At 41.8% G+C, this 27,731-nt stretch overlaps 3 protein-coding genes across 6 annotated transcripts; all 3 read right to left on the bottom strand.

Annotated features, from left to right (window-relative positions):
* Positions 1-136: 136 nt before the first annotated feature.
* On the bottom strand, positions 137-13,847 carry LOC119915144 (inositol polyphosphate 5-phosphatase K). The gene is made up of 13 exons (XM_038734742.1): positions 13,054-13,847; positions 10,985-11,593; positions 9,594-9,701; positions 9,315-9,423; positions 9,085-9,201; positions 8,481-8,656; positions 8,037-8,148; positions 7,732-7,841; positions 7,402-7,612; positions 7,150-7,287; positions 7,002-7,067; positions 6,812-6,916; positions 137-777 (listed from the first exon to the last, which is right to left on the bottom strand). Exons 2-13 carry the CDS (start codon positions 11,587-11,589, stop codon positions 337-339), a joined length of 2,298 nt encoding a protein of 765 aa, XP_038590670.1. The 5' UTR covers positions 11,590-11,593; positions 13,054-13,847; the 3' UTR covers positions 137-336.
* Positions 13,848-14,571: 724 nt separating this feature from the next.
* smtna (smoothelin a) lies at positions 14,572-17,975 on the bottom strand. Its single transcript, XM_038734758.1, has 8 exons — positions 17,728-17,975; positions 17,059-17,144; positions 16,564-16,639; positions 16,337-16,465; positions 16,177-16,234; positions 15,649-15,766; positions 15,387-15,538; positions 14,572-15,192 (listed from the first exon to the last, which is right to left on the bottom strand). The coding sequence occupies exons 2-8, from the start codon at positions 17,140-17,142 to the stop codon at positions 15,045-15,047; spliced, it is 765 nt and encodes a 254-aa protein (XP_038590686.1). The 5' UTR covers positions 17,143-17,144; positions 17,728-17,975; the 3' UTR covers positions 14,572-15,044.
* Positions 17,976-19,456: 1,481 nt separating this feature from the next.
* Positions 19,457-26,789, bottom strand: slc35e4 (solute carrier family 35 member E4). Of its 4 annotated transcripts, XM_038733792.1 has the most exons (4): positions 26,079-26,294; positions 25,761-25,947; positions 25,012-25,622; positions 22,473-23,005 (listed from the first exon to the last, which is right to left on the bottom strand). In XM_038733792.1, exons 3-4 carry the CDS (start codon positions 25,601-25,603, stop codon positions 22,473-22,475), a joined length of 1,125 nt encoding a protein of 374 aa, XP_038589720.1. In that variant the 5' UTR covers positions 25,604-25,622; positions 25,761-25,947; positions 26,079-26,294. The 4 variants fall into 4 exon arrangements, with proteins under 4 accessions (XP_038589717.1, XP_038589720.1, XP_038589718.1 ...); XM_038733790.1 differs by having other exon boundaries at positions 25,761-26,789; XM_038733791.1 differs by lacking the exons at positions 25,761-25,947; positions 26,079-26,294 and adding an exon at positions 26,527-26,789.
* Positions 26,790-27,731: the final 942 nt, after the last annotated feature.

Raw genomic sequence — 27,731 nt, 5'->3', positions numbered from 1 at the left:
CTTTGGTTTCACATTCAATATGTTTGTTTTTACGTATGATATTAGCTTATGAGTCTATAAAAGCACTTGCCGTCAGGAGTCTGGGAGTCTGGACACACTATCTATGACTCCAAGATACACATAGTGTATGAGATGATGGTAGACTCAGAAACAGAGAGCTGCAGGGCTACAATGTGGAATGTTTGCAAACTACATTAGGAGTCATTAAATGTGCTGCCTCTGCGAGCACAGTGACTTTGTAGGATCAGATCAGACTGAGTACATGGATATTGCCGTCCTTCTCCTTTTAACTGTTGATGTTTATATTCTATGCAGTGTCTTTTTCCCCTGTCTTTCCTATTTGTTTGACCCCGTGGGGCTGACCTGAGGTGGTCTGTGTTCACCTAAGATGGCAGCAATCAGGGCCTCCGGTGCTGTCACCCCACCACCAGGAGACACAGGGCTGCGGGGACTGAGCGGGCTGATGGTGGGGGACCGCACAGTGTTGGGGGAGACCAGGCGCTCCTTCTTTGCAGCACAGCAGGGTGAGCGGCTGCGAGTCTGGCCTTCTTTAGAGCGAGGACCTAGGCTGAGGCCCTGCAGGGAGGGGAGAGGGTTGGAGGAAAGAGCAGGAACAGCAGGGCTGCGGCTACGACGGTGGTGATGATGGTGTTTGCCGGTTTTAGGGCTCGGGCTGCGGGAGTTTGGAGCCAGCAGAACCAAAGTGCTGTCGTCTTCTGAGCTGATGTCTGAGCTGTCGGAGCGCTGCACTGTGGGGCTGTGGACTGGAATCTTGATCTGTTTAGGAAGGAGGATTCAAGAGAAGAGAAGTGCATGAGGGGAGACTCTAAAAAGGAAACTATATGACCAAAAGTATATGGGGACACCATTCCATGTACTTTACTTAAGCGAAAGTAGCAATACAAGAATTTTAAAGACACTCACAAGTACAGAAGTATTATCAGCTAAATGTACTTAAAAGTATCAAAAGTAAAACTACTAATTGTCCAACAGATTGCCTCATGTCAGTGATATTATTGAATCATTATCATTGATTCATACATTTTTAAGCAGCATTTTAATGTTCCAACCTATTCAATCACCCACAGGCCACATGTGGCACAGAAGCAACCTCCATGTGGCCCAGCATACATAAATCTGATAAATGACGAAATAAGTAAACTACACGTTAGTGTATGGAAGTAGCGAACGAGTGAGCCATTTATTTCCTTCTCATCTCTGTTGAGAGTTGTGCTGTAACGATCAGGCAGGATGTTTATAGATGTAGCAACAGCGCCAAGTGGTCTAAAAGAATTAAAGTTACACCAAAACGACGTGTCTGAGTTAGTATCACGCTGCAACCTCTCCCCTCCTCTGTGTCTCAGCAGAGAACCTCCACTTAACATGAAACTTCAATTAAAGGTGCAAGCAGTGTTGGGCGGGCCCTTGCACTGATAGCGTGTCAGGTTGTGAGGCAGCCGCGTTGCATATTCTGGAGCTCTGTTGGTGCTGCTGTGAATTTGCTACGCACTTCGGGCGCTGCATGAAGGTGTTATACGTCACTTCCTGTGTCCCCTTTGTGGCGCTAAAATAGCACTTGTCGCTATGACTATAAATGAATATTGTGAGCACACTGAAGTTACAACAACTTCCTGTGTCATGGTGAAGAATTGATCTTTGATGCCACGCCACGGACGAAAACTCCGGACGAAAACTCATAGATAGCACAACTTTTCATCATCAATACCTTTAGAATGCACAGTAGAAAATTTAAGTCAATCTGATTAATTCCCTAGGAGGAGTTTGTTAAAGTAAGGACCTTTTAAAAGGCCATAAACAGGCTGTACATTGCACATTCAAATCAAAAATGGCTGACTTCCTTCTGATTTCAGGTATGGCTCCAAGAGGTTTTTTTGTGCGTTTTAGGGATGATACATGTACCACAAACTTTTTGTGCATCTTTGTGATCTTAGTTGCTTAGCTTCCTTCAGTCTTTACCAACTAACTTTAATAATTTCTTCATCTAAACCATCAACCTGCCTCTTAGACCCCATCCCGACTAGGCTGCTTAAAGAAGTTCCTACCCTTAGTCAGCACTTCTATACTAGATATGATCAATCTATCTTTATCAACAGGCTGTGTACCACAGTACTTTAAAGTAGCTGTAATTAAACCTCTTCTGAAAAAGCCCAAACTTGATCCAGATGTTTTAGCCAACTATAGACCTATATCTAACCTTCCATTTCTCTCTAAGGTCCTGGAGAAAGCAGTTGCTAAACAGCTGTGTGACTTTCTACAGAGCAATAGTTTATTTGAGGATTTTCAGTCAGGATTTAGAGCTCATCATAGCACAGAGACAGCACTGGTGAAAATTACTAACGACCTCCTTATTGCATCAGACAAAGGACTTGTCTCTGTACTGGTTTTATTAGATCTTAGTGCTGCATTTGATACCATTGACCATCAGATCCTATTGCAGAGACTTCATTGGCATTAAAGGAACCGCTCTAAGCTGGTTTAAGTCCTATTTATCAGACCGATTTCAGTTTGTACATGTTAACGATGAGTCCTCCATGCATGCCAAAGTTAGTCATGGAGATCCACAAGGATCCTTGGACCAAGGACCTGTTCACTTTATATATGCTTCCTTTAGGCAATATTATCACCTACGTAATATTGCAAAAATCAGGAACATCCTGTCTAAAAATGATGCAGAAAAACTAGTGCATGCATTTGTTACTTCTAGGTTGGATTACTGCAATTCCTTATTATCAGGCTGCTCGAAAAAGTCCATTAAGACTCTTCAGCTGATCCAGAATGCTGCAGCACGTGTTTTGACAGGAACCAGGAAAAGATATCATATTTCTCCTGTTTTAGCTTCTTTGCATTGGCTTCCAGTAAAATCCAGAATAGAATTTAAAATCATTCTTCTTACCTACAAAGCTTTTAATGGTCAGGCACCATCTTATCTTAAAGAGCTCATAGTACCTTACTACCCCACCAGAGCACTGCGCTCCCAGAATGCAGGGTTACTTGTGGTTCCTAGAGTCTCCAAAAGTAGAATGGGAGCCAGAGCGTTCAGCTATCAAGCTCCTCTCCTGTGGAACCAGGTTCCAGTTTGGGTTCAGGAGGCAGACACCATCTCCACATTTAAGAGTAGGCTTAAGACTTTCCTCTTTGATAAAGCTTATAGTTAGGGCTGGCTCAGGTGAGTCCTGAACCATCCCTTAGTTATGCTACTATAGGCCTAGACTGCCGGGGGATTTCCCATGATGCACTGAGCTCCTCTCTCCTCTACTTTCTCTCCCTCTTTTTGCAACCTCATCCCATTATTGCATGTTACTAACTCGACTTCTCCCCTTTCCGGTAGTCTTGTGCTTTCTCATCCCTCTCCTTTCTCCTCCTATCACTTCCTGCAGGTTTTCTGGCTCTGGAGCTGTGGAGTCTGGATCTGTGGTTGCGAGTCACCTGCTGCCCCCGTGTTCCTGCTCGACACCCTCTGCTGCAACAACTATTGTTACTGGTCCTATTGTTATTATTGTTATAATAATCATTAACATTACGATTATTATCATTAACACTACTATAAATATCTGTACCATTTTTCATTTAGTCTATAGCAACATCACCTTTACTGAATGTACCTCTGTGTGTATACTGTGTAGGCTGCCTTCCATCCCTCTCTCTCTGTCTCTCTGCCCCCTCTCCCCTCTCTCTCTGTTCCTCTCTTGCCCTCTCTCTGTCTCTCTTTCACCCCCAACCGGTCGAGGCAGATGGCCGCCCACCCTGAGCCATGGTTCTGCTCGAGGTTTCTGCCTCTTAAAAGGAAGTTTTTCTTGCCTCTGTAGCCTAGTGCTTGCTCTTGGTGGGAATTGTTGGGCTTCTGTAAATACCACCACAGAGTGCGGTCTAGAACTGCTTTTTTATGAAAAGTGCTGTGAGATAACTGTTGTTTTGATTTGGCGCTATATAAATAAAATTGAATTGAAATTGAATTGAATTGAATGTGAGCATGTAGACTGAAGTTACAATAACTTCCTGTTTTATGGCGAATCATTGATTTTGGACGCCACGCCATGGGCACGCTGTTCCACGAAAACTCACTGTTTGCACAACTTTTAATAGTCAATGGGTTTTGACTGCGCAGCACAAATCTGAAGTTGGTCGGACTGCATCCCTAGGAGGACTTTGTTAAAGTACAAAGTGTGTCAATTGCAAAAAATGACCAAAATGGCAGACTTCCTGTTTCATCATTCTGTAGGGGGTGCTAGCGAGCCATTTTGCCACGCCCTTGCGCGAAACCCATAAAATATGAAATTCTTCGCCGCGTCTGAATTATGTGCAACGTTTGGTGAGTTTTCGAGTATGTTTAGGCCCCCAAAATTGTTTTTTTGAGGTTACTCAAAAAAAAATCCCTTCACTTTCAATAGGGACCTCACACGTTACGTTCTCAGGCCCTAATTAATAGCCCGGGCTTTTATTTGCTTAAATCACTAAACTCACCCTGCCTATATTTGGGACAGGCCTTAATTTCCTTTACCATGCCAGTAAATCTGAATAAATAATACTTTGATGCTCAAAATGAACTTAATGATTGAATTACAGAATCTACATATTATAACACATCTATCCCGGTATGCACAATCTAAGCAGATTAGAACTAACTCAAGCAGGCAACCCAGTGGGGTTTAATTAGTTAATTAAATTCATCTTTAGCACAAAATAAAATCTATAGGCTATACTGTCCTTCTTCATAACACTGTGACTCTGTGAACATTTAGGCAGCTGTCCGGTTGTCAAGAGTTGCACTGAAACATTTACCATGTTTACTGTGGGCTGTATTAATCACTGTTAAAATGTAACAAATCTGTATGTATGTATATGTATACATCTGTAGCTAAGTGATCAATGAGCAATCATTTGTCATGTTGTGATTAGTCGCACTGATGGAACATTCCTATCGTAGTTCATCATTTTGGAGATGTTGTGAATATTTCTGAGTGAGGAAGACTGTGGCGCAGCTGAAACAACTAAATGTATTTTAAAAGTGAGTTTTTGAATATTAGCTGCATATAGCCTTAATGTGTTTGACAGTATTTCAGAAAATGCAACATGAGCACTATTTTCTGTGTACAACAGACGTCTAGAAATGTACAGTCAGTTTGAACCTAGACACATTTTCAATGACAAATCAACAAAATCATTATCAGACTATGAATTTGCAATCATAGGTCCATGAGTAAACTACAGTTATTAACAGTTATTGCCACCTGCATCTTGTTCCCGTCAGGTTACAGCTGATTCCAGCACTTTATGATTCATTAAGGAAATTCAAGTCTGGTAAATGATGAATAAGCTGAATAACATGTAATACTGTTAACTTCCTGACTCCTTCCTCCTCTACTGTTTTTTAAGATAAATGTCATAGTCCCCATTGGCACTGCACTGGAGCTCCATTGGTAATGGGTTTTTTTAATCGCCAATGCACGCACTTCCATCATGTTCAAGAGTCGATTGAACTAATTCTGATCAGCTTTCCTCTAACAGAATACTTTTCCATCTCAGGCATAATCATCTTGGAGTTTGTGCTTCCTGAAACGGGACCCTGTGTCCTTGTTCTGATTCATTTACTTTATTATTTATAAAGATTACGCACTACAATTAACTTTAGTCTTGTTATTTGATCACTGCTAATAAATAAAACAATCTATATAGGGGCAAGTAAAATCATAACTTTCACAAATCAATGTTTTCTCTTGTGAGTTCCGGTCTTGCTTAGTAGCTTTTTGAAAACATCTAGCTATTGACAGACACAAGTAGGGAAGTTCTCTACTGAATACATGTGTGTGTCAACCTTGAAACGTAAATTTGACAATGAGAGTCCGTTTAACCCTACCTGGACTGGCAAGTGCCTTTAATTTTCTATTTTGTACTACATTCATTTGCATTTGTTTAAAATTTGTCATTTCCAAAAGCTAAAAAATTGAATAGCCCTGTTGTAGATGATTGAGGTGGCTCTAATTTGATCCTTTATTAATTTCTTACAGGTTAACTTATATTTTAAAGAATGATCATGTGTTTTGAATGTAAATTCTGATTCTGCAATGTAACTAGTAACTGTAGCTCTTACATAGAGTAGAATGTACTCTGAAATATAGTGGAATAAAAGAATAAAGTAACACAAAGTACAGTACAACAAGGGCTGCAACTAATGAGCAGAGTAATCTACTAATAGTCCATAAATGAAGATAATAAAAAAAACGCCCATTGCAACTTCCCAAAGGCCAGCTTGATTTATATAATAATACAAATCTATTATTAAAATAGTTAGATTTATTATATGCCAATTCTGTCTGACTAATTAATTCATCAACTTATCGTTTCATCTCTAACTACAAGTATCCCAAAGTTTAACTTTCCGCCAAGGATCAAAGGACATTTTAATGTTACAGGACATAATTATATTTTAGACAACAGTGTGTAACCGACTTTGTGGCAGTTTGGATAAGTTCCTTTTCTGTTTCAACATGACAATGCCACTGTGCACAAAACAACATGGTCTATAGAGAAATGGTTCTCCCAATTTGGTGTGGATATACCTGACTAGCCTGCCCTGGACCCTGACCTCAACCCCATCCAGTTTGGGATGAACTGAAACCTTGACTGTGAGTTTGCCTGTCACCCATCTTGTGGAAAACTTTCCCAGAAGTGTGGAAGCTGTTATGGCAGCATACTAAAGGCCATGGACTTAGAATAAGATATTCAACAGTCACATGTGGATGTAATGTCTGTTTGGAAGAAGCAGTGAGATGGCTCCTCTGAGTTTTGTTACCTGAACTGGGGTTGACAGTCCAACAATACTGTTCATATTATTACTGTAGTAACCCAGTATGTAGTCACAATCATCTCTTGGCAGATCCTCCTCTGCAAACGTCACCTAGTGAAGAGAGGAATGGAAAGAAATTAACCCTGTATTCAGCGGTGGCACAAACTAAATGTGTGCATTTGAATATTTGACACACCTGTGTTGCATGCTCTCCCTTGGCCCATATGTACACCTGATAGTCTTTGTGATGTCTAAACCCAACCTGTGCAGAAATAACAAATGGCGTCAAACACTGACACCCGGCATCATATTGTAAGAATTAATCCTGAGCTTTTGAGAATTACCTTGTATATTGCTACCCAGTCCCATGAGCTGCGCTGATAAGTTGACGCAACAGTGAATCGGACTGTAGCATCAGAAACTTTACACCACTCCTTGTTCACCTGCAGCTCCACCAGGGGCATATCCACCTTGAATGGGAACTAGAAAAGAGAGCATAGATATTTAAATAAAACATAATCAAGCAAAGTTACAATACAAAGAGAGATGACATCAATACATTTAGTTACAGCGTATTTGAGGAAACATAGTCTCACATGCAGTGAAAACAAGGCAGAAACAGGTTTGTGGTCACTGATGGTGAAGCCCATGTGACTTCGGTACACATGCTGTGTCACTTTGGTCGCCCCACCCAACCATGAGGTTAGACCCCGCTGCAGTGCTGCATTGTGGGTAGGAACTGGGGAACCGGTACGACGAAGGCGCCAGAGGATACGATCTGTCCAGGCAGGTTTCCTCTTCTTAGCGCTGACAGAAAAGAAGCAAAGAGGGACAGACTGTCAAGGCAGGGGTTTAACAGGTCTGAGCCTCGCTTTCTAGAATAATTAAATCTGTAGTATGTTTGGTATGTAGGCAAGTGAACACACCTGGTGTCATATTTATGAGTGCCCACATCAAACTTATAGGTAGGCGGGAATTTGAGTGGTCCTTCCATGAAGCCTTCCAGGATGGGTTCTGTGTTTTTTGCCATGTTGAGCTGTAGAGTGGACAAATGATGGGGGAAACAGAGCATGTCACATGCCTGACAGGTGACAGTTTGTTCACACTGAGCTACAGCGCCCTCTGCTGGATGTGGTTGGTAATCAAGAGACAGACAGGTGTGAACCCTTCCAGAAAAATCAATCAGTCTCTGTAAAGTGGCAGATGTTTTGAAGTGCTGAAAGTGCTTCACCTGATCCCGCTCCAACAGAAGAGGCAGCTTATTGCTGTCGATGGCACATTTCACCACATGGATGTCATAGTCTTCGATACGGAAATTTAAATCCCCAAACCAAAACACGACACTGTGGACAGAAAAAAACATGTTATAGGATTTTAATTTTATAAATGTATTAATTATAAGAAAATGTGTGTTACTTCAAATTCAAGACACATAAAGAGGCATATAGAGGCTTTTAAGCTCTATTATCTAATATGGCCCGCTAAGATTTATTTATCAGAGGTGAGTGGCTGCTGCAATTCAGGTCTGAGAAATTTTGGTGCATTTTATGAATGAATGTGTGATATTTATTTTTTCAAATTATGACAGGTGAATGATAGTGTTTATCTTTTTTTATGGGTGGCCAATCTTCAGCTGAATTAATTAAACTTGTATGTAAAAAATCATGTCACCCACTCATGGTCCAGTACACCGGTGGCAGTCCCTCCTTCAAACTGCTGCTGCTGCAGGATGCTTTCAAAGTCCTCCATCCGCTGCTCCAGGTTCCTCATGTGAGCTGGCAGGTGACAGTTGAGAAAGCACACCGGGTGGCCAAAAATTGTCATCCTCGCGCTGACGCCCCCTTTATTCCCCTTAGAGTGAGAAAACAAGGGCAAAGAGAGAACGCAGTGAGAAGTGGATCCCTTATGCGCAGCGCCTTAAAACTAAAATTAAATAAAAGCACTGGCATGTATCAACCAAATTTGTGTTCAGGGACAAAGTCAGGATGTTTTTTTTCTGCCCCTGAGTCACAGAACCAGAGAGCCAGACAGCCTGCTGCTGCACTGACCTCAAAGAGAAGGAGACTGCACCAGCAGCAGCGAGGGGTGATGCTGACATCAACATGCACGGGAAGGTCACACACTGACATATGGACCCACGCACGCTGCTGGCAGGAGGGAGCACACACTCCACCTTTCAACCTAAAACCCCCTACTGACACAAACCCACCACAAATTTTGCGATGTGATAAATCTCAGAGCAGAACTCAGAGCAACGCTCTTCAATGCACAGCACGTACCCAGTATCCTCCAAGTCCTGTGCGTGTGCTCTCTGTCTGCACGCCTCTGAGGAATGGGAGATGGCAGAATTTAGAGAAAACCAGCAGCAGCACTCCCTGCATACGCTGGGACGCCACCTAAACAGATGGGATAGATGAAAAATAATATATAAATACAGTAAACTTGATTTTATAATGGCAAAATAAATGTACATAGTATGTCTGATATGAGACAACATCTCCTTACTGACCAAAACATATCCAAAAGGACAGAGCGTGTCCATGCAATGCTCACTCCACTGGTCTGAAAAAAGAACATCCTTCAGCCGCTTGTTTATCATGGAATTGACTTCCTGGAGTCTGTGTGGTGCCAGAAAAGCATAGAAATGTCATTAAAGAGTGAAAATGGAACATAAATGAAAAGGACAGTGATGGGTAACAGGAGGGGACGGATCAAAGTGAACACAGATGACTGAGTGGGCACTCGCGGCTGTCTCTCTGGCACTGCTGAGCCTGGTAGAAATGCTTACCCGATGATAAACATGTCGACGCTCCCATCTGAAACATTTGGTCCGAACAGAGAAGTGATGTCATCTGGCGGGACAGCTGATCCCACGTTCCATGTGACTATGTAGACCCTTTCAGGGATAGAAAGTTGCTGCATTAAGTACTATATATACTGTAGGATGAAAGAGGACATAAGATGTGCTGTAATCCTCAGGGAAATAGCTTTCTTCCAATGTTGCTGTATAGAGAACAAAAAGATAAGCACAATTAAGCACCTCTTTGTACCTCGATGATGACTAAGGTGTGTGTGTGTGTGAGAGAGAGCGAGAGTGCTAGAAGAGGGAAAGAAAAAGAGCCAGAGCAAAATGTATTTTTCATTAAACTACCAGCCACACTGTTTCACTACAGAACACATCACAAGCAGCTTATATTAGGGTCGCAACTAATATAATTTGATTATGATTAAACTGATTAAACTGTTGATTATTTTCTCAATTAATCAGTTCATCAGTCTGCCTTAAAAATGCCAAGAAATAGTGAAAAATACAAATGCTATGCCTTCTAATGTCTTATTTTGTTAGACTCAGATTTGGTTTATCTTTATAAAAGACAAAGAAAAGCAACAAACCCTCACATTTGAGAAGCTGAAACCAGAAAATATTTGTTGTTTTTGCTTGAAAGACTCATTTTCTTTCAACTGACGATCGATAAATCAGCAATATCATTACATCAATCATTAAATTTGCTATTTGGATTCATGATTTCTGCCATCATCGTCGTTCTATAATAATTGTCATGTTATTTCTGAACATGGACTGTTTTGAAAGTGGACAGCTGGCTGTTCAACAGCATTTCAATGTCAAATATGACGAAATCCACATCAAAACGTTTGTTTACAAAATCAAACTTCCACACAACATAGCTCATCAGTGAAATGCTGTTCAAAAGCAACCTCTCATTTCTTGAATGCTGACCACGTACAATTTTTAAAACAGTAACTGCTTAGAATGCTATTAAACAGCAATAACAAATTATTGCTGTCATTTGAGGCCCTTTAGACATGTTTTCTACTTCATATAAACACAGTTCCACAAATTTAAACAGTTTATACAAGTAGCCGTTGTTCATGTGCGAGGAACACAACAAAAGTAAGTCTCTGGGAAGTCTGCCAACAAAATGTGGCCATGTCACTCTGTCAGATTCATAAAGCTCTTAGTTAAATTTGCAGCTTTGATTCATCATGTGACATGGTCTGGCACACGTCAGCTTTCTTACAGCTGCTGACTGCAGGACAGCTTCTGCAGCTGTATTTAGATGTAACAGGGTCAAAAGATTCACAGCGGTAAGACCCCTTGTGGAAATCATACAGGCTAAGTAATATAAAAATGTTAAATAAAGGTGTTATTTGTCTCACCTGAAGTCATTGTTTTCTCCACCTGGCTTCTCGGACTGCACTTGGCTCTGTGTTGAGCTCCCAGGTGAGGGGGTCCTCTGTGGCTGAGGACTGAGGCTGGGTTTAGGGCTGAGGCTGGGAGGCAGGCTGGGGTTGGGGTTCAGGTAAGGCTGGCTGGCGTAAGACTGAGGGCTGTGGGGACTCTGACTGTGAAGGGAGAAGGAGGACTCTGTCGGGGAATGCAGCAGGACATTTGGACTCTGTGGTCCCGGGATACAAACTGGGATCAAATCTATTTCCTTGAAGGGGTCCACTGAGACTCTGGTCGTGTTTGGAGTCGGTTTAGTTCCAAGAGCAGTCGGTCTCGGACGACTTATGCTTGCCAGAGTTTCTGGAGTGGACCCTGACTGCATTTGGTCTGTCTCTTTCATAGGTGCAACTGCTGCCTGCATGGGACTCAAGCCTGACTGTCTCTTGAGCTCGTCTGACGGGCTTATGAGAGAGGGCTCCTGGATTGCAAGCTGCGGAGGTAAACCTGGACCAGCCCCGATCAATGCACAGGGGTTCGGCTGCACTTTGGGCCCACAAGGGTCAGTGCTGATTTGTTTCTGCTGCATGTGTTCCATCAACCTGCAACAGGCAGTATGTGGATAAGTATAGCACAACCTATTTCTTAATAGTGTTTGAAAAAAAAGACAATGTGAGATAAAACAAAGATAGTGTAGCTTTGAGAGAGCATAAAAAAGTACACATGCCCTTTTACCCTGTCTTGAACTTGTATGCCTTCACTTAGGTCACAGACCCACAATCTCAGTCAGTGAGGCCTTTGTACTCAGGTGAAACAGCAAAGCTGAGAGAACGCATCACATTTTACTGTGCATCCATTCACATAATGCATCACTAATGACATAATCACGAGAAAGCAACTGTGCTGAGGCAGAGTTGGAACATGTACCCAGATAAGTGAAAGTACATAAGTATTGGCATCAAAATATACTCAAAGTACCCAAAGTAAAAGTACTCATTATGCAGAATGGCCCATTTCAGAATCATTTTACATTGGATAATAATTGCATGCATGAATGTGTAGTGTGTACTTTAATGTTGTAGCCAGTAAAGGTGGGGCTCATTTTAATTGCTTTATATATGCCTACTGCTGGGTAGTTTAATCTACAAAAGTGCCTTATCATTTATTAGTATTAGGTCATTTATTTCTGCAAGGTAAATAGCAGCTAATGCTGTCAGATAAATGTAGTGGAGTCAAAAGTACAATATTTGCCTTTGAATTGTAGAGTAGAAGTATAAAGAAGCAAAAAATGAAATTAGTCAAGTACAAGTAGCCTATACCTCAAAGGTGTACTAACAGCAGGCTACTTGAGTAAATGTACTTAATTTCCACCAGTGGGTTAAGAAACTAACTTTGGATCTCTGTCCTGAATAATATCATTGTTGCATAGGAACATTAATTAGCCCCTGACCCTTTTTAAAAAGCAGAAGACAGAACTGTTGGTGATCATTATGGGATAGTATCACAGTGTAAAGCGCTTTACTACTCACCGTACAACTACAATTTGAGCTCTTGCTAAAGAAAGCAGGAACTCAGGTGAGTCAGAGGGGACAGAGGGCGATGGGACACACAGCTGCAGATAATGGAGCCCATCGGACAATGTCAACAGATACTGTAGGTCACGAGGAAGAGGAAGAAGCCTCCCACCATTTTGTTTATGTGCCCTTCCACACAGACATCATACACCTCTATCAATCATTCATGATATGCAAATTAGGACCACTTTCATGTGACCACAGTAGTAGCTAACCTGCGAAACAGAGCTTTGAGTAACGGTTTGTACTGAACTCACTTTAACGGTGAAGAGGTAACTTTCAGAGCTTTAATCGCACAGTATATACAAGTGGGCCCCTTTTCATAATTTATAGTCCACGAGCCTTCAAGTCTGATGAAAGCTCCATTGGCTATCTAAAGGAAAGAGCCTGGACTCATGAAAAAGCACAATTTGACATAAGAAATCGAGATAAACACGAACTGCAGAGGCCACAGTGTGTCACATACCTCATCAAAACATCTGTCTTACCTTTTAGGCGTATTTTGAAATGATTTCCAAGGTGAACCGCAAAGGTTATCTCACAAATTCACAGAGGGGAAGGGTATCTGTATCCTTTCGTCTCGCACGCCAATCAAGAGAGGGATATCACATAAAGGCGCGAGCAAGATCGATTTACGGTCCGGAGACAGACCGACCCAGCCAGCCTGCGGGACGGATGCGACTCGCCGTCGGTGCCGTCTCCGTCACGGTGCAAACCGCGCCGCAGCGCTGTCAGGACAGAAGGCGGTCACGCTTGATGTGCCCGGACTCCTGCATGTTGATGTTTGTACTACAATTCAACAGCTGATCATCCGACTTATCACTGTCTACAGAGCAGCGCAGTTGGCCGGAGCAGCTGTGCACTTTACAGTCAGCATCCCGCCTGCACAACGGCCGACCCATGACGCTCTCTCTCTCTCTCTCTCTTTCTTTCTCTTTCTGGGTAAAACATGTGAGCACCTGGGGGGAGGGTGGTGGATAATTGGGTGTGCAGAGCAGGAGGAAAGGCAAAACAAAAATCAGCTGGCAAAGTACAGCCGGCCAAAAGTAATTGACCACATCTCCTACCAGTGACGCATTATTGTGGTGCGTCACTGATAGGGAGAATTGATCAGCATGCTAATAATTCAATATCAGTCTGGCATAGCTATCTATCTGCTCCCTCTGTGATATCTGTACATATCAACTGGGCTGCTCTGCAAAGAGCGCTTCAGCTGGTCGGGACTGGACACATTGGGCACCCTTACAATGTAATGCAATCATTTAAGTACCGCTGCGATCAAAACTTGGCCTACTTTTGTGCTTGTTGCAAATAATTAAATTTTTATAGGGACTATATGTGTTTCATTATGAAAGGGATTTTCCTAATATTGTCCTGATTCCTAATACAAACTCAAAATGACTATTTATTGCAGTTACAGTGACATGGTGACCAAACCTTCTCCCCCTAAATAGCCTACAAACAATACGTGTGTGCATGTTTTTTAACACAACAAAAGATGTGATGATTACTATTATTAATGATTGTAGCTTTAGTTCTGGTGGTACTTATGTGAAGTAAATTATAAGCCAGTGCAATGTTCAATATGCCCATTAGAAAAGGTGCTGCCAGTTGAATTATTTAAATAATCCTATATAGCATTACCTATCCAAACTTTTTACAAGCTTTCTGCTGAAATCTCAAGCCCAAGCCCAGATAACCCCAATGACATCCTGAGGGTTACTTTCTGACACAGTACAAAGCTCCCCCCTAGAGCCACAGCCTCCAAAAACACCAAAGAAATTGCACACTATTCAGACAGAGGAAGCACTCCAGCTTTGTACAGTAGTACTTCTTGTGAAAAGTAAACTGAACTTTGTGTGTAAAATCAGTGGAGTGCCCCTTTAACTGTATACACCCCACATTCACTCAACATAAGTCTAAACCATTTATAACAAAATCCTTGCTAAACACTTTTAAATGAAACACAAGGAGATGTTGAATATGGTGTCAGGAAAATACAACACTTTGGGATCTACCGCACCTTTTAGTTTAACCATCAGTTAGAACAACAGCATGTATAATGGAATGGATATTTATTAAATGTGTCTTTAATAATGACACATTCAGGCCCTCAACAGCATAAAAATAAAATTTGTTCCCAAACTGGGATTAATGCAGATGTGTAATCTCAGTGGAATGTACTGATCCTAAGCACCAGCTGTCCACCGAGAGCACATGGACACCCCTTAAGTCCCTGGTAACACACAAACTGAAAAAAATACATTAGGCACTGTGCATTTACATTAACATGATGAGTCAGCCAGACACATCAAATACTTCTCCTTCATGGCAACTCAAAAATCACAGACAATATGTAAATATTCAGTTGAAAAAGGTGCATATTATTATCTTTTTGGCCTCAGCTCGTGCTTATGTGTATCTAGTTGTAAAAATTTGAATCACATCCAATCATGAAAGCTGTCTGACTTCTGCGTGTCTACAGTCGCTTTTTGGTTTTGACCAGGCCTTTCTCCACCAGGGAGCGGTAAAATTCCTGGATGTACGTGTAAACACACTTCCAGTCGGGCTCCTTCATCCGGACTAAGTCATCAGCGTCCAGCAGTGGGGGGCAGCCTGCCAGCCTTCTGCAGACAGAAAGTGAGTGTCACTGACAAACAACTAAGACAAACAATGACACAGAAAAGTACGTAATTTGTGTAAAGTCACGTAAAGTAAAGTCACGTAAAGTCACGTAAAGTCACTTTGTTCTTATCTGCAATGCACCGCTCGAGCTTGATTAAGACAAGACAGCTTCTTCATATAAGGAATGAGAGCTCACTCTGCAGTGCTAAAAGCCAGCTGGAAGTTTTCCCTGGGCTTGTTGGGGTTGAGGATGGAGTACTCGAACGAGTCAGGGAAGAACCGGTGCACCAAGGCGCAGAAGGCTATGCCGTCTTTCCAACTTGAGGAGAAGTTTTGGATGTCCACCCCCTGTTTCATAACACACGGGAATCAGTTTACAATATATAGTGGCAGAGAATGAGACATAGGGGGCAGAGCTATGTATAGCTCCACAAGGCAATAAGTAAGGTCAAATTTACCTCATATGGCTCTGTTTTGGCCCTGCACCAGTCCAGAAGCATCTGTTTGACATTTTTAGCATTGGGTGCTGCAGCAGAAGGACATTTCTGGACTGGGGCTACAGCAGGACTGGCCTGGCTGAGGAGAAGAAACAAAGACAAGAAGATACACTGCATGTACAGAAAGTATGCGTCACCTCATCTTTTAACTTGACATTTTTCTCCCTCTTTTTGGGTGGGCGGAAATATTAAATATACAAGAAGTGTGACAGCAGTCAGCATCAGTAGTGGCACCACATGAATAGGTCCCATCTGAACACTATTCCATTAGGATTTACCTCACAGTTAACACAATATACCATTTCAGGCATGTGGCTACTTAAAATGGTTTTGCAGGCATAGCCAACATTGTTTTAATAAATAACAAGTGAAATATGTGGGCATCTCTGGGATTAAATGAATAATTTGCCTGTTCAAATTTGTTTTGTTTTTTAAAAATCCTGCTTTGTAGAGCCCAAACATGCAAAACTGACCATACAACTGACTCACCCGCCTGCTGTCCTGTTTAAGGGAGTAGAGGCTGATAGAGCGGGCTGGCCTGACGGCTCTAACAAGATGCAGAGAATGACATTAATATAAAGAAGCTCACATTAGTTAGATAACACATTAAAATATCCCAGGGTGTCCTAGAGCGTCTGTAAAAACGTACTGTTTGCTGGTGGCTGCCAATTCATTGACGCTCTGCCTATGCTGACAGCTCCGCCTGTTGTTTCTCCTTTGCTCAGGCCTTGCTGTCTCAAGTCCTGCTGCCTCGACCCTCGCTCCTGCTCCCGTTTATCTGTGGAGAGACGAGAGCAAAGCGCCAGAGGAATAACAAAGAGATTATTATAGTAACTTATGGCTACCTCCTGCATGGGAGCAGCTATGAGATTCTACCTCTCTTTTTCTTGAGCAGGTCCCTCAATGCAGCACGTATCATCCGTCTCTCTTCAAAATCTGATGCATTGTCCAGCTAAAGAGATAAACCACTGGTTAAAAAAGTGAGAGACTAAAAGAGACACAAACCTCTGGACAGCTCTAAGAGATAGTGTACAATGACTGAACAACAAAGTTAGCCCATACAAGAGATCTGTTATCACTTTTCTTTAATTTAGAAAAACATATTCTGCCCATGCATATACATATACCGTATACATAATCTTGTATTACTGGGTTAAAGGTCAACTCTTTTTAAAAAAAGAAAAAAAGTTGATTAAACGTTAAAAGGTTGATTTTAAGTTAAATTGAATATGTGTAAGGACGTGATTCCCTCCATCCTCTTTCAGGACTGTTTGCATGATATTAGATGATGAGGTCAGTTAACCACCAGATTTATCCTGATATGATGCGAGCAGACATAAACAAACTGAAAGCCACAAATCACTGGCTCACCATCTTGTTGAGAACCTCTTCATCCTCAATAGCAGCCAGTTCGCTCGTCACCGTTGCTGATGCAACATCAGTCTTTGACTCCATGTCTGAGGAGTAAAAGTAAGATATACGTCTCCTGAGAATATCGAACAGGACAAGAACTTAAAGACTCTTGGTGTTGTGAGACAGTTGGAGAGAGGCATAATGTTTGAAAGGGAGACCATCAGCTTACTCATAAACTCAGACTCTGAATAATCACAAGTTTATCATTCACAGACTTAAATTATTTATACAGACCAAACAGACCAGATATTTTTCATTGTTTACACTAAACAATGTGCAAATGTCACAAACAGAGCATAAAATCACATCACTGTAACTCAGATATAAACAGCTGTGTGAGTCTTAACAGACACAAACTGCGCAGCCATTGGGAAGATGTTTGTCCTACTAAAGTATCACCTCAGTGTATCTCAGCAACTGGCTGAGCACAGAAGGGGTAGAAACGCGTACAAATATAGTAATGTAGTGGAACAACACCATTACTAAAAGAATCTGATAACAGCGTGAAACTATGCACTCAGACAGGGAGAAAGGAGTTGCAGTAAAGCCTAATGGCACAAGATGTGAAGAGTAAAGCAATAAAAACGGGAAAAACAGACACTGAGAAAAGGGGTTGGTGTCACTCACCAGTTTTCAGAATGCAAACTTGTGTGTCTACGCGGCAGCTTTTGGGCTTCTTAAAAGTTTTCAGCAGTCTCGTCCTCCTCCTCGATGCTCCTTTAAGACTTGTCTGGAGAGCTGTGGAGCGCTAGGCGTTCGATCACACCTCACACCCCAGTGCTTCATAAGGATGCATGTTTGGAGAGCGAGTGGAGGTTGCTTACATGAACCACCCAAGATGGGAAGGAGGAAGAGGAGGGAGAAACACATCAGGCCCTCATCCATCAGTCTCTGTCAACCTTCAGCAGAGTCTCTCCTCCCTTTGTCACTGCATCCTGGATGATGTCATGTGAAACTTTATGGGGCATTCCCTTTGCCAAACTTTAGTTTATTTTAATCACAGTTTTCACTTGGTTACGCTTCACTTGGAGAAATCTTGGAAAACAAAGAGTTAACAAGGGCAAAAAAGTGAGGAGCACTGCCTTATTCAGGCAAAAGGCTGACCAGTAGCCCCCTGTTTACAGAGGTAAAGGAATCTCTCTCTCTCTCTTACACACACACACACACAAACCCTTACCCTAATGATTTACATTTTGGACACACACACACACGCACACGCACACACACAGATACACAAATCTGGAAGAAAACAACATTAGCAAAATACACTCTTCAACTTCAGCAGTGATTACTTAGTGTTTAAATGTTAAGGCAGATTTAGAGAATGATCTAATAAAGTACAATGCAGAGAAATTGCTCCACCAAGTGTCGAACACTCACAACTGCTTCATAATGACCTCAATGTATGTCACTGTATGACAACATGCTGATGGCTCAACAGGCCTGTTTCACTGCAGACTTTTTGACTTGGTGTTGTAAAAAAACACAAAGGGGATACCGATAACAGTAATGATGGCTCCGTTATGATCCAAGTGTCCCAATAAGCCATGACAGTGTGACAGTGAGCCAGCATGCACAACACCAGGATCCTGAAACTGAAGCAGCTAAATGGAATTCAGCCTCGATTAATTACACCTGGGTGCTTTTAACACTGTAACAAGTCATGTTTCTGAAAAGGCATGTACTGCTGAAATGATTGGTGGATTAATCAATAAGTTGATGGGCAGAAAATCAATCAGCAACATTTTTTTTATCATTATTTAAGAAATTTTATGAAGTAAAAATGCTAAAGATTTTCCAGCTTTCCAGTGTGAGAATTTGCTCATGTTTTGCTATTTACATAATTTAATATTTTTTTTGTTTCGTACTAATGGTCAGATAAAACAGCAATTTGAAGACGTTGCGTTGAGGTCTGGAAACATCCAACTGCCGTTTCTACGGTTTGATATAGTAAATGCTTTAAGTCAAATCGACAGATTAATGGATAATAAAAATAATCATTAGATGCAGCCCTAAAGGCAGCTTTACCTGTAACGGTTTTCACCATCTCAATGTATGTTATTGAATGGTTTAATATGTAAACAGAAAATTACCGTCAAAAAACTAAAGACTGAAAAAAACTATCTTCACTAAAAGCTGGGGTAGGCAATTTATTTAAAAATTATTTTTACACCTGGACAGCAATCAAATGCTCTGACACAAAAATTAAATAACTCCGGTATCTGTCGCAGGACTATAACAAGCACGGCTGAAATGATTGGCTTTGGTACAGGACACCTACAGTAAATGTTGACTTTAACTAAAATATGCAGGTTTAACAGTGACAGAATTATTTGATGCAGACAACAACTCAGACTCCGTAATAAGGGGGTTGGTTTCTTTATTGTTTATTATTGTACCAGCCCATTTATTTTTATTCAAGCAATTGCAGATCATGTTTTTATGAATCACCCACATCTTTGCCCCTAAACAGAAGCAAGTGTGGCTGCTGTTGGCATTCAAAGTATTAAACAAACAATTTGACCAAAACAACAAATAAAAATCATCAATCCTTTCTTATCTACATAATGTCCAAATAAGGCATGAGGCAAACGTTTCATTCTTTAACCAGTACAGTTTAAAACAGTAACATGACTAGAAAATACATAAATATAATAAAATAACTATTTACAACCAAAGTAGCTTTGCAAACAATCCAAACCAATATGTACACATTGTCTGTTTCCCCACGCTCATCATCTACCCAACATGAGCAGCCAAACCTTCCAAACTGAGGTTACAAAACCAAAACAATGATGGCTGAGGCGGTTCTATTTTAGCATATGTTGACATCTGTGATCAGATGTCTTCTTTATTGACCACAATAAAATCCATCATACACATGCTGCAGTTCTATTCTGGGTATTGAAAAGCTCCTTGATCTCAGTCCAAAAAGTTAGTAATCAATGACCACAAGGGCATAACAAGTCCTATTTAACAGCTGAGGTAATCAATAAGGTAAAACCAATGAAATGATCTGCTGTACATTCTCTTTAAACTTGTAATTGAGAATTGCTGACAACAGCAGTTAGTGTTTTGAAATTTTAAAACAAAGCAAACTGGTTCATTTCTTTCTTGGGATATTTTGAAAAGCATCAAGGATCACATGATATGATGCTCAGGACAGTGTAATTTTATCAATGGCACCTTGAAATGTTATCAGTGATACATTTAGTAAAACCTTTCAACATACAATCCTGTCAGCAGTTATCATTACGGCAAAATACTGTATACAGAAAACGTGGCGGCTGTTCGGAAAACTTCTTCTGTTATTTGTTGTTTTGGGAGAGCTCAAAACAGGACGTTAGCATGTCTAGTCACTGACAGAACCAGTATTACCACCATAGACTGTACAAAAGAAGTGGATGTAGCCTCTGGGTCTGAAAAGTGAAGCCAGTATAAAGTGCCTTAAACCTGCATTCTTCCTAATGGCCAGCAGGGGGCGACTCCACTGGATGCAACAAAAAGAAGTATTGTAAAGAAGTGACAGAGAAAATGATCTCACTTGATTTATTACCTCAGTAAACACCTTCCTAATGAATTCATGGTCTCAATCACTAGTTTCAAGTCTTCTTCAATATAGCACAATGTTCATTTTTTAAAATATGGTCCCATTTAGAGTGAAATAGATGAAAAAGTAAGGTATGCTTTAGAGAATGGATACCTTGTGATTGACATGTCACTACCACATTTACCTGTTGCTAGCTAAAATTAGTATCCCATTAACATGATAGTTTTGAAGATGTGAATTACAGATGCACCTGGGTAAACAAGCTAGCTAGCACTATTGTTAGCTGATAACCTCAGCTCCACACCTAGCTCCTCCCCAGTTCCACCCTCTCATCAAAATATGGTAACTTTTGGCTCCACCCCCACCCAAAAAAACAAAAACAAACAAACAATCAAGATGGCAACCGCCAAAATATCAAACTCGAGGCTTCAAAACAGTAGTCCACAAACAAATGGGTGAAGTCACAGTGGCTACGTCCACTACTTTTATACAGTCTTTGATTTTCACACAGTGGACTAAGAACACTTTCAAAATAAACTTTTGACATGCCCTACATGTAGGAGGGAATGTACCTATCAGGCATCCCAGATCTTTTAAGATGCTTTCAACGGCATGCAGTCTTCTGCCTAATATACCTGACTTTTCCCTAAAGAGAGAAGACAGGAGACATTAGTGCCGTCTAATATTACATGTAGGCAAGATACTTCAGGACCAAAATCTACAGCGTTACAAAGCAAGTGATTGCTATGGCCATTCAAAAATAAATATCTTTTTCCACATACATACAAAAAAATGGAAATTTTCTTTTTGAAAATGTCACCCACAAAAAGGGAAAAATTCAACCTAACAAATGACACAGGTTAGATTTAAGAAGCGACCTTAAAGGACAGCTCAATCTTCATTTTCCTCATGTCTTCCGCAGGGAAAAGACAGCTAAAGTTGAGTGACACTCCTTAGAGACCTCATGAACCTAATTATCGAGGACTGCTGCAGCGAGCGTGCTGTTGTAAAAGATGGAAATAACTGAACTAATTCTACAGAGACAATCTTTTAAAAATGGTATGAGAACAAAATCTAGGCCTTAAGTGGGAAGCCAGAGGTTTACAGGAGAGGACAAAACACAGCGTTCAGGCCTCTTATTAAAATGTGCTTCAGTAGAGGAAAAGAGGCATCTCATTGCACAGAAATGTTGGCTTTGTCCATCACTGTAACTTCTGTCTCTAAAAAAAGTTTTAGTGTCCTTATACCAAGCTCCCTGCTTCACATACGAACAACAAAAAAAGCTGCCAAAAACCCCAGTCCCCTACCATGACAGGGCCGGGTGAATGTCAGGTAACAGTACTATTAATATACATTTTTATTACAAATTGTGCCAGTTCAGATATGAGGGGGAGTGTTCTCTCAGCCCCGCCTCACCTCAGTTTCACATGTGGCCTGCAATATCCACAACAGCCACCCAAAATATCGATTAGAGCCCTCTGTAAAAGAGCACATTTTCACAGTGGAGTAGTATGAGTGACAGTGTGAATACCTCATGAGGTATCAAACAGTTTAGTGTGCACATGCATGCATATACCGCTATAGGCTATGTATGAGTGATTTACAGATGAAGGAGAGAATTTAACCATCACTGTGATAAATAAAGGCCACCTTTTCCTGTCTTTAGACTCCATTTCTGTGTGACCAGAGGAGAAATAAATTGGCACAGTGAGGAAGAAAACATCATCAGTGACGATGGCCTTAAAAGGTCACACTCCCTTTTAAAGACACAGAACTCCCACTTTATCCTTCAACATTTTATTCTCTCCTTCATCTTGTCAGTTCAGTCCATTTTGTCTTCCTGTTTCCCGTCTGTTCTCTGCTGATGATATGTTGGTTCAGATGCACTACCTGTGTCCAAGTCCTCTCCACTTACAGTGTGAAAATCCACCTCTCTGGACTTTTTAGCTTTGGCCTTCCGTGCGTCCATGTAGCTGACGATAAACTCTGAGTTCTGATAGATGAGCATGCCAGACAATGTCAGCACCGCGCCGGCACAGCTGAGGGCGGATAGCTCGCTGCCGAAAAGCAGCTGAGACAACAGCAGGTTTCCCACCACACTCAGGTTGCCGAGGATGTGCAGAGTGACGGCAGAGGTGAGTGTGATGACGCAGCAGCTGGCCAAGTTGTACATGACTGAGCCCAGGCAGCTGAGCAAGATAAAGACCCACAGGTGGCAGTCGTAATGCAGCGGCGACTCCAGCACAGCCCAGTTTTCCAAGGCCAGAGCTGCCACGGCCAAGATGCAGAAGCTAGGAATGGACATCAGGTAGAGCAGGAACACAGAGTTGATTTTCTCCTCCTGGAGTAAGATGCCTGAGTACATAGAGAAACATGTGCGGTGGTTAGAGACATGATGTAGTTTTTAATCGACATACAGTATCATGTGTCAAGGCCTGCACTACTGAAGTGTGTCACAGAAATTTATATGGGGTACTGAAACAACAAGTGACAGAGAGGATCAAAATAGCTTGCAGACTTGATTTTCTTTGCCTGAAGTAAACACAGAAATGTATGGGCGCGTAAAGACCAGAGAGACATCAAAACTATTTTTTTCCTGCTGCCTTCAATCTGATTCAGCAACTACAAGGCCTGTTTTCTCACTTCAAATATTTTAAGAAACATGCAGTATTTTAGTGGACTGTTCAGGTGACATAACAGAAGGTTCCTGTGTCAAAATAACGAGGCCAGACTCTATTCTGTTCACTGATCAGCTCATTCAAAAGTTTGACAAGCTTTGAAGCTGTCTGATAGCAGGAAATTATGCAAAACACCCATTTGGAAACTGGATGTCTGGACATGTAGGAGTCAAACACTCCATGAAACCTTGTTTTATTAAGAGCGAAGGCAGCTCCAACACTGTTCACTCACTGTAAACACTTGCGTTTACCGACATAATGTGCCAAACCTGCAAAAATGCTCTCACTCTGGGCCTTGAAACAACAAACAGGTGCACTACCAAAGTGTGTCAGAAAAAAGAACGTATAATGGAAACTGTTACAACAACAAGCCAGAGAGGATGAAAATAGCTTGTTGAAACTTGAGACAACATCCCTCGGCTACTTTGGCACCTCAGGATGAACTCAAAAGTTTTAGTCATGAAAACATAAAATAACACGCAGCAGCTTCAATCTACTCAACATAGTTTATAAATTCTGCTCCAAAAGCAAAAGCAGGACTTAAATTCGTCCTTCTTGTTGAGAAAAATGTCAACTTTCTAAACACATTTACAGTCTTGCAGTATGGGTTTTCACTATTCAGCTATACTGGATTTTTTTGAACTAGTGACCCCTCTGGTCACAAGCCTGCCTCTGCTCCTCCAGGTACAAAGTATGTAGCTGAACATCCTTCTGAGCCAAACTGAATATCTGCTTTAGTGTTACGTAACAATTACATGCAGGGCCTCTATATATTTTTAGAAAGACATTACTTTCCCTTTTTTTTTTCCCTCTGCCAACTACGGCGCTGTGTAGACTAATGATGTTAGAGAGCCTAATCCACTGCACACAAGAACCAACTTTAAAGCAATTCCTTCCACAAATTCCTTCCCTGAGAGCACAGAACATTAGATAAATAAGCACACTGGATGAGGCAGTAAAGGCCCTACTCACGTGACTTTGAGATTCAAATCTTAAAATGGGTGTTTTGAACTGAAAGTCTCTTTATTTCACCATGTTAACATTTTCTAGGAACAGCATGTCTTCCTTTCTAATTCTGCAAGAAAGAACACATCCTTTGAGTGCAGTCAGTGTTTTCTGGGCCTCTGTATTTGTTTTGGAATTTTTTGTAGTCTATTCAGAAAAAATGGGTGGCAAATTAAGAGAAACTTTTTAAAAGCCTCCACGAATCTATCAGCTGACCAGATGGTGAAACGTATCTGTCACTTCCAGCCTTTCTGAGCTTTTCCGACCTTCAAAAACTGACTGTTTGTAGACTGATCAGCTCGTCCTCAGGTTGTGTAGAAACCCTGCCCACTGTTACTTATAGACACGTACTGATGTTTGTATCTTGTTCCCTGAGAAACCAGAAAATGTACCACTGTGACATCCCACCTTAATGTGTGAGTGTGTTACTGGACTGAGGGGTGAATCACTGAATCACTAAAAAGTTCCAGGACCGCAGACTGCTGTGGTGTCCGGGGTGGAAACAGTAAAATAACCTCAGATGTCTGTGGTATATATAAAAAAAGAGTATTTCAGTTACAAAGGTTGCTTTCTATAGCAACTACAAAAACACAACAAAACATAAATGTTAAGTTCCACAGTGCGGGGTGACAAGCAGGACAGAAAGCACTGAAGTGATACAGCAGAAGTCTTACTTACTCTGCTGAATGGACTTGACTCCCCTCAACATAGTCGCTGCAAACACAAAGAAGCAGCCGGTCTGATCGAACTGGACCTCTCCCATGATGCTGAAGGAGGCTCCCAGGCAGATGGGCATCATGGCTGTGTATTTGAGGAAGTGATGCTGCTTGCCCAGGATCAGAGAGGAGATGGCCAGAGTAAAGAGCGGAGTGGTAGTGTAGATCATTTGTGCAAATGACAGCTGGACATAGTTCAGACCCATGTTCCCGAAGGCGATACTGGCACAAAATGTCAGACTCAACAGGAACACCTTACATTTTGCGTTGGGGGTCAGGTCCTGCTCTCCAACCCCTCTGTGACGGACCACCCGCAGCTTGATCAGCCCATAGTCCACCACTATGGCTGTCAGCATGTGCAGCGCTGACAGCAGCAGAGGATACCTGAAGTTGTAAACAGCAAATATCCATTTGTTGAGGCTGGAGATGGTGGTTCCCGTCACCAGCCAAACAATGACAGCTGACAGCAGATGGAGCATCTCTGCGGGTGGCCTCCTCCTGCCTCTGTCTTGGAGAGTCGCCTCGCATTTAGAGAGGCCATCGGCGCTGATCATGTTCGTATCATTGTTCTCTCTAAAAGGAAAACACATGTTGAGTCCAGGGCTCTCATTTCCAAATACAACGCATGACCGAACCGGCTTTAAATCGCGAATATAACCTGCCTGTGAGCACCGCCTGCAGACGCTTTTCTATTTTGGTTGTGTAACTTACCCTGCGCAGGCGAAATGACATACGCCGGACCAAGAGGACTGGCAAGAAGGGAGGGATGAAGAGAGCCGCTCGGGGCGGGCTGGAAAACAGTACGCGCCTTCCTCACGACAGGACTGATGGGATTGGTTATGATCCCGACATGCAGTAATGGACTGACGGTGACGACTCGGTGTGATGCACCAAAAACCTCAGCAGCGTAGTAAACATCATGAGCAAAGTTAGGTAACGCACTGGATACGTCTGTGTCTAAATGTTGTAATATCAGACAGCAGCAGCTCACATGAGTTATGTTTTGGCTGGCTTTAAATAGCAGCTTACCTAATTGCCCGAGGAGATCTTGCGATTCTCTTGACAGGCACCGGAGCAGAGGGAAAGCCTGACAAATCAAACTGTTGTTCCCAAACACAAGCTCGCACCGTGTGGCGTTGGACGGCGGCTTTGAATTAACGGCTCTTTCTGTCGCACAGCAGGGCGGCTTTGTAACCGTTAACACACTAAACGTTAGTACGTTAGCTTGCCGGAAGGGCAAGGTGGGTTAACTTCGCTGAGCTGTCACTCGACACCAAACAGCTGCATGTCTCTCTGCTCTCGGTTTATATGCTGTCATGCTAACGCTCGTTAGCTAACGTTAGGTCAGCTACATAACAAGGCAGCAGCCGCTGCTCGTGGCTGGACGCGGCGTCAGCTTACAGTACAATGAATGTTAGCTACAACACGACTGCGGTCACTGACGTTTTCTGAAAAGATGAGTTTTCATCGTTTCTACCTTGTTATTACACTGGCAGCACCCCCCAAATCTCCGCCAGTCGGTCCACCGCGTTGCCAGCCAGGCCGAAGCGATTGTTACTGGATGGTTTAGTTTAAAGGGCGATGCCACTCATTTACAGGAGGAGTATTCAGACCATATGGTGCAAGCTGGACGCAACATCTCTGTGTGCAGGTTTCGAAGTGTTGGAGCCTCACATGATCATGAGCCATCCAATGACAATGATGTACTCGTGTTCTATGACAGGATGAATAAATGAAACATACAGGTGGCAACATCCGGCTTTAATTTTCAAAATGCAAATAATTGACGTAACCAATAAATATGTTCTTTGTTTGGTTTAAAGTAAGTATAGTACACCAAGTACACCAAGGAAATAAGGAGGTGGGTTGGTTAATAATGCTATTTAAGGGCATGCAGTAAACTTTATTGAAATATCCACCGTGAAAATCATGATGGGGGTTTGTGACTGAATGACAGTTGAGTTCAGGTGAAAGTACATGCAATGTCTTTACCTTTTCTTCACCATCGAGGGAATTACAGCAATTAAACAACTTAGTTACTGATTTTTCTTTGGCACATCAGGACAGGAGCTTTCCTTGGGACAAACACCAGACACACAATTTCATCATGCTGTACTACTGTGGATTTGAACAACAATCAGCTTCAGATGCACCAACAGTTTTCAGTCTGCAGGAAAGCCCCGTTGAAATGAATGCAAACCATTTTAAAAAATAAGCCACAATTGTACCGAAAAAACCCAACACTGTTCACAATTCACATACATGTTGGCATCCTAGAAGGTTGGCCATTCAAAGAAGTTAGTGATCCACATGCTTGTTTTGCATCTGTTTGTAGAATTTATAATTAAGTTAACTGGCTACATCTTTGACCCTTTAATTCCTGCAAAAACCCAGGCAGGCTTACAAAACCTTTTTCCATGAAGTTCAGACACTAGACATCAGAAATCAGTCTCAGTTTTTCTTGATTTTGTTAAGAACTTTGTGGAATTAGTTTTTAAAGGAACCACAATAATGTTATTATGTTATTACATAGTTCTGGGAAATACGCTGTGACACATAATGGAGTACTATCATGAGATAAAGTTTATGGGATGTTTAAATATCCAAATATCCTTTAGCAAGTCTTTTATTTATTGACATTTCTGGCATCTGGTTTGTTATTTTGTACTTGTGACAGCAGCT

The sequence above is a fragment of the Micropterus salmoides genome, unplaced genomic scaffold (assembly GCF_014851395.1).
Source record: "Micropterus salmoides isolate LMB-PRFRI ecotype aquatic unplaced genomic scaffold, ASM1485139v1 Ms_hic_scaffold_20, whole genome shotgun sequence".
Classification (NCBI taxonomy): Eukaryota; Metazoa; Chordata; class Actinopteri; order Centrarchiformes; family Centrarchidae; genus Micropterus; species Micropterus salmoides.
This window is presented reverse-complemented; position numbering and strand designations above follow the sequence as displayed.

What these genes read in the sequence shown, in the direction of transcription:
- LOC119915144 (XM_038734742.1), bottom strand. Translation starts at nt 11,589, where the DNA reads ATGGAACACATGCAGCAGAAACAAATCAGCACTGACCCTTGTGGGCCC. An exon ending in AGGGAGAGCATGCAACACAG is followed by an intron (nt 6,917 to 7,001) that starts GTGTGTCAAATA and finishes TCTCTTCACTAG; the next exon opens with GTGACGTTTGCAGAGGAGGA. An exon ending in GACTGTCAACCCCAGTTCAG is followed by an intron (nt 778 to 6,811) that starts GTAACAAAACTC and finishes CTTCCTAAACAG; the next exon opens with ATCAAGATTCCAGTCCACAG.
- smtna (XM_038734758.1), bottom strand. Translation starts at nt 17,142, where the DNA reads ATGGAGTCAAAGACTGATGTTGCATCAGCAACGGTGACGAGCGAACTG. An exon ending in AAGAGGTTCTCAACAAGATG is followed by an intron (nt 16,640 to 17,058) that starts GTGAGCCAGTGA and finishes TTATCTCTTTAG; the next exon opens with CTGGACAATGCATCAGATTT. An exon ending in TTAAACAGGACAGCAGGCGG is followed by an intron (nt 15,767 to 16,176) that starts GTGAGTCAGTTG and finishes TCTTCTCCTCAG; the next exon opens with CCAGGCCAGTCCTGCTGTAG.
- slc35e4 (XM_038733789.1), bottom strand. Translation starts at nt 25,639, where the DNA reads ATGTGTTTTCCTTTTAGAGAGAACAATGATACGAACATGATCAGCGCC. An exon ending in AGTCAAGTCCATTCAGCAGA is followed by an intron (nt 23,006 to 25,011) that starts GTAAGTAAGACT and finishes CTATGTACTCAG; the next exon opens with GCATCTTACTCCAGGAGGAG.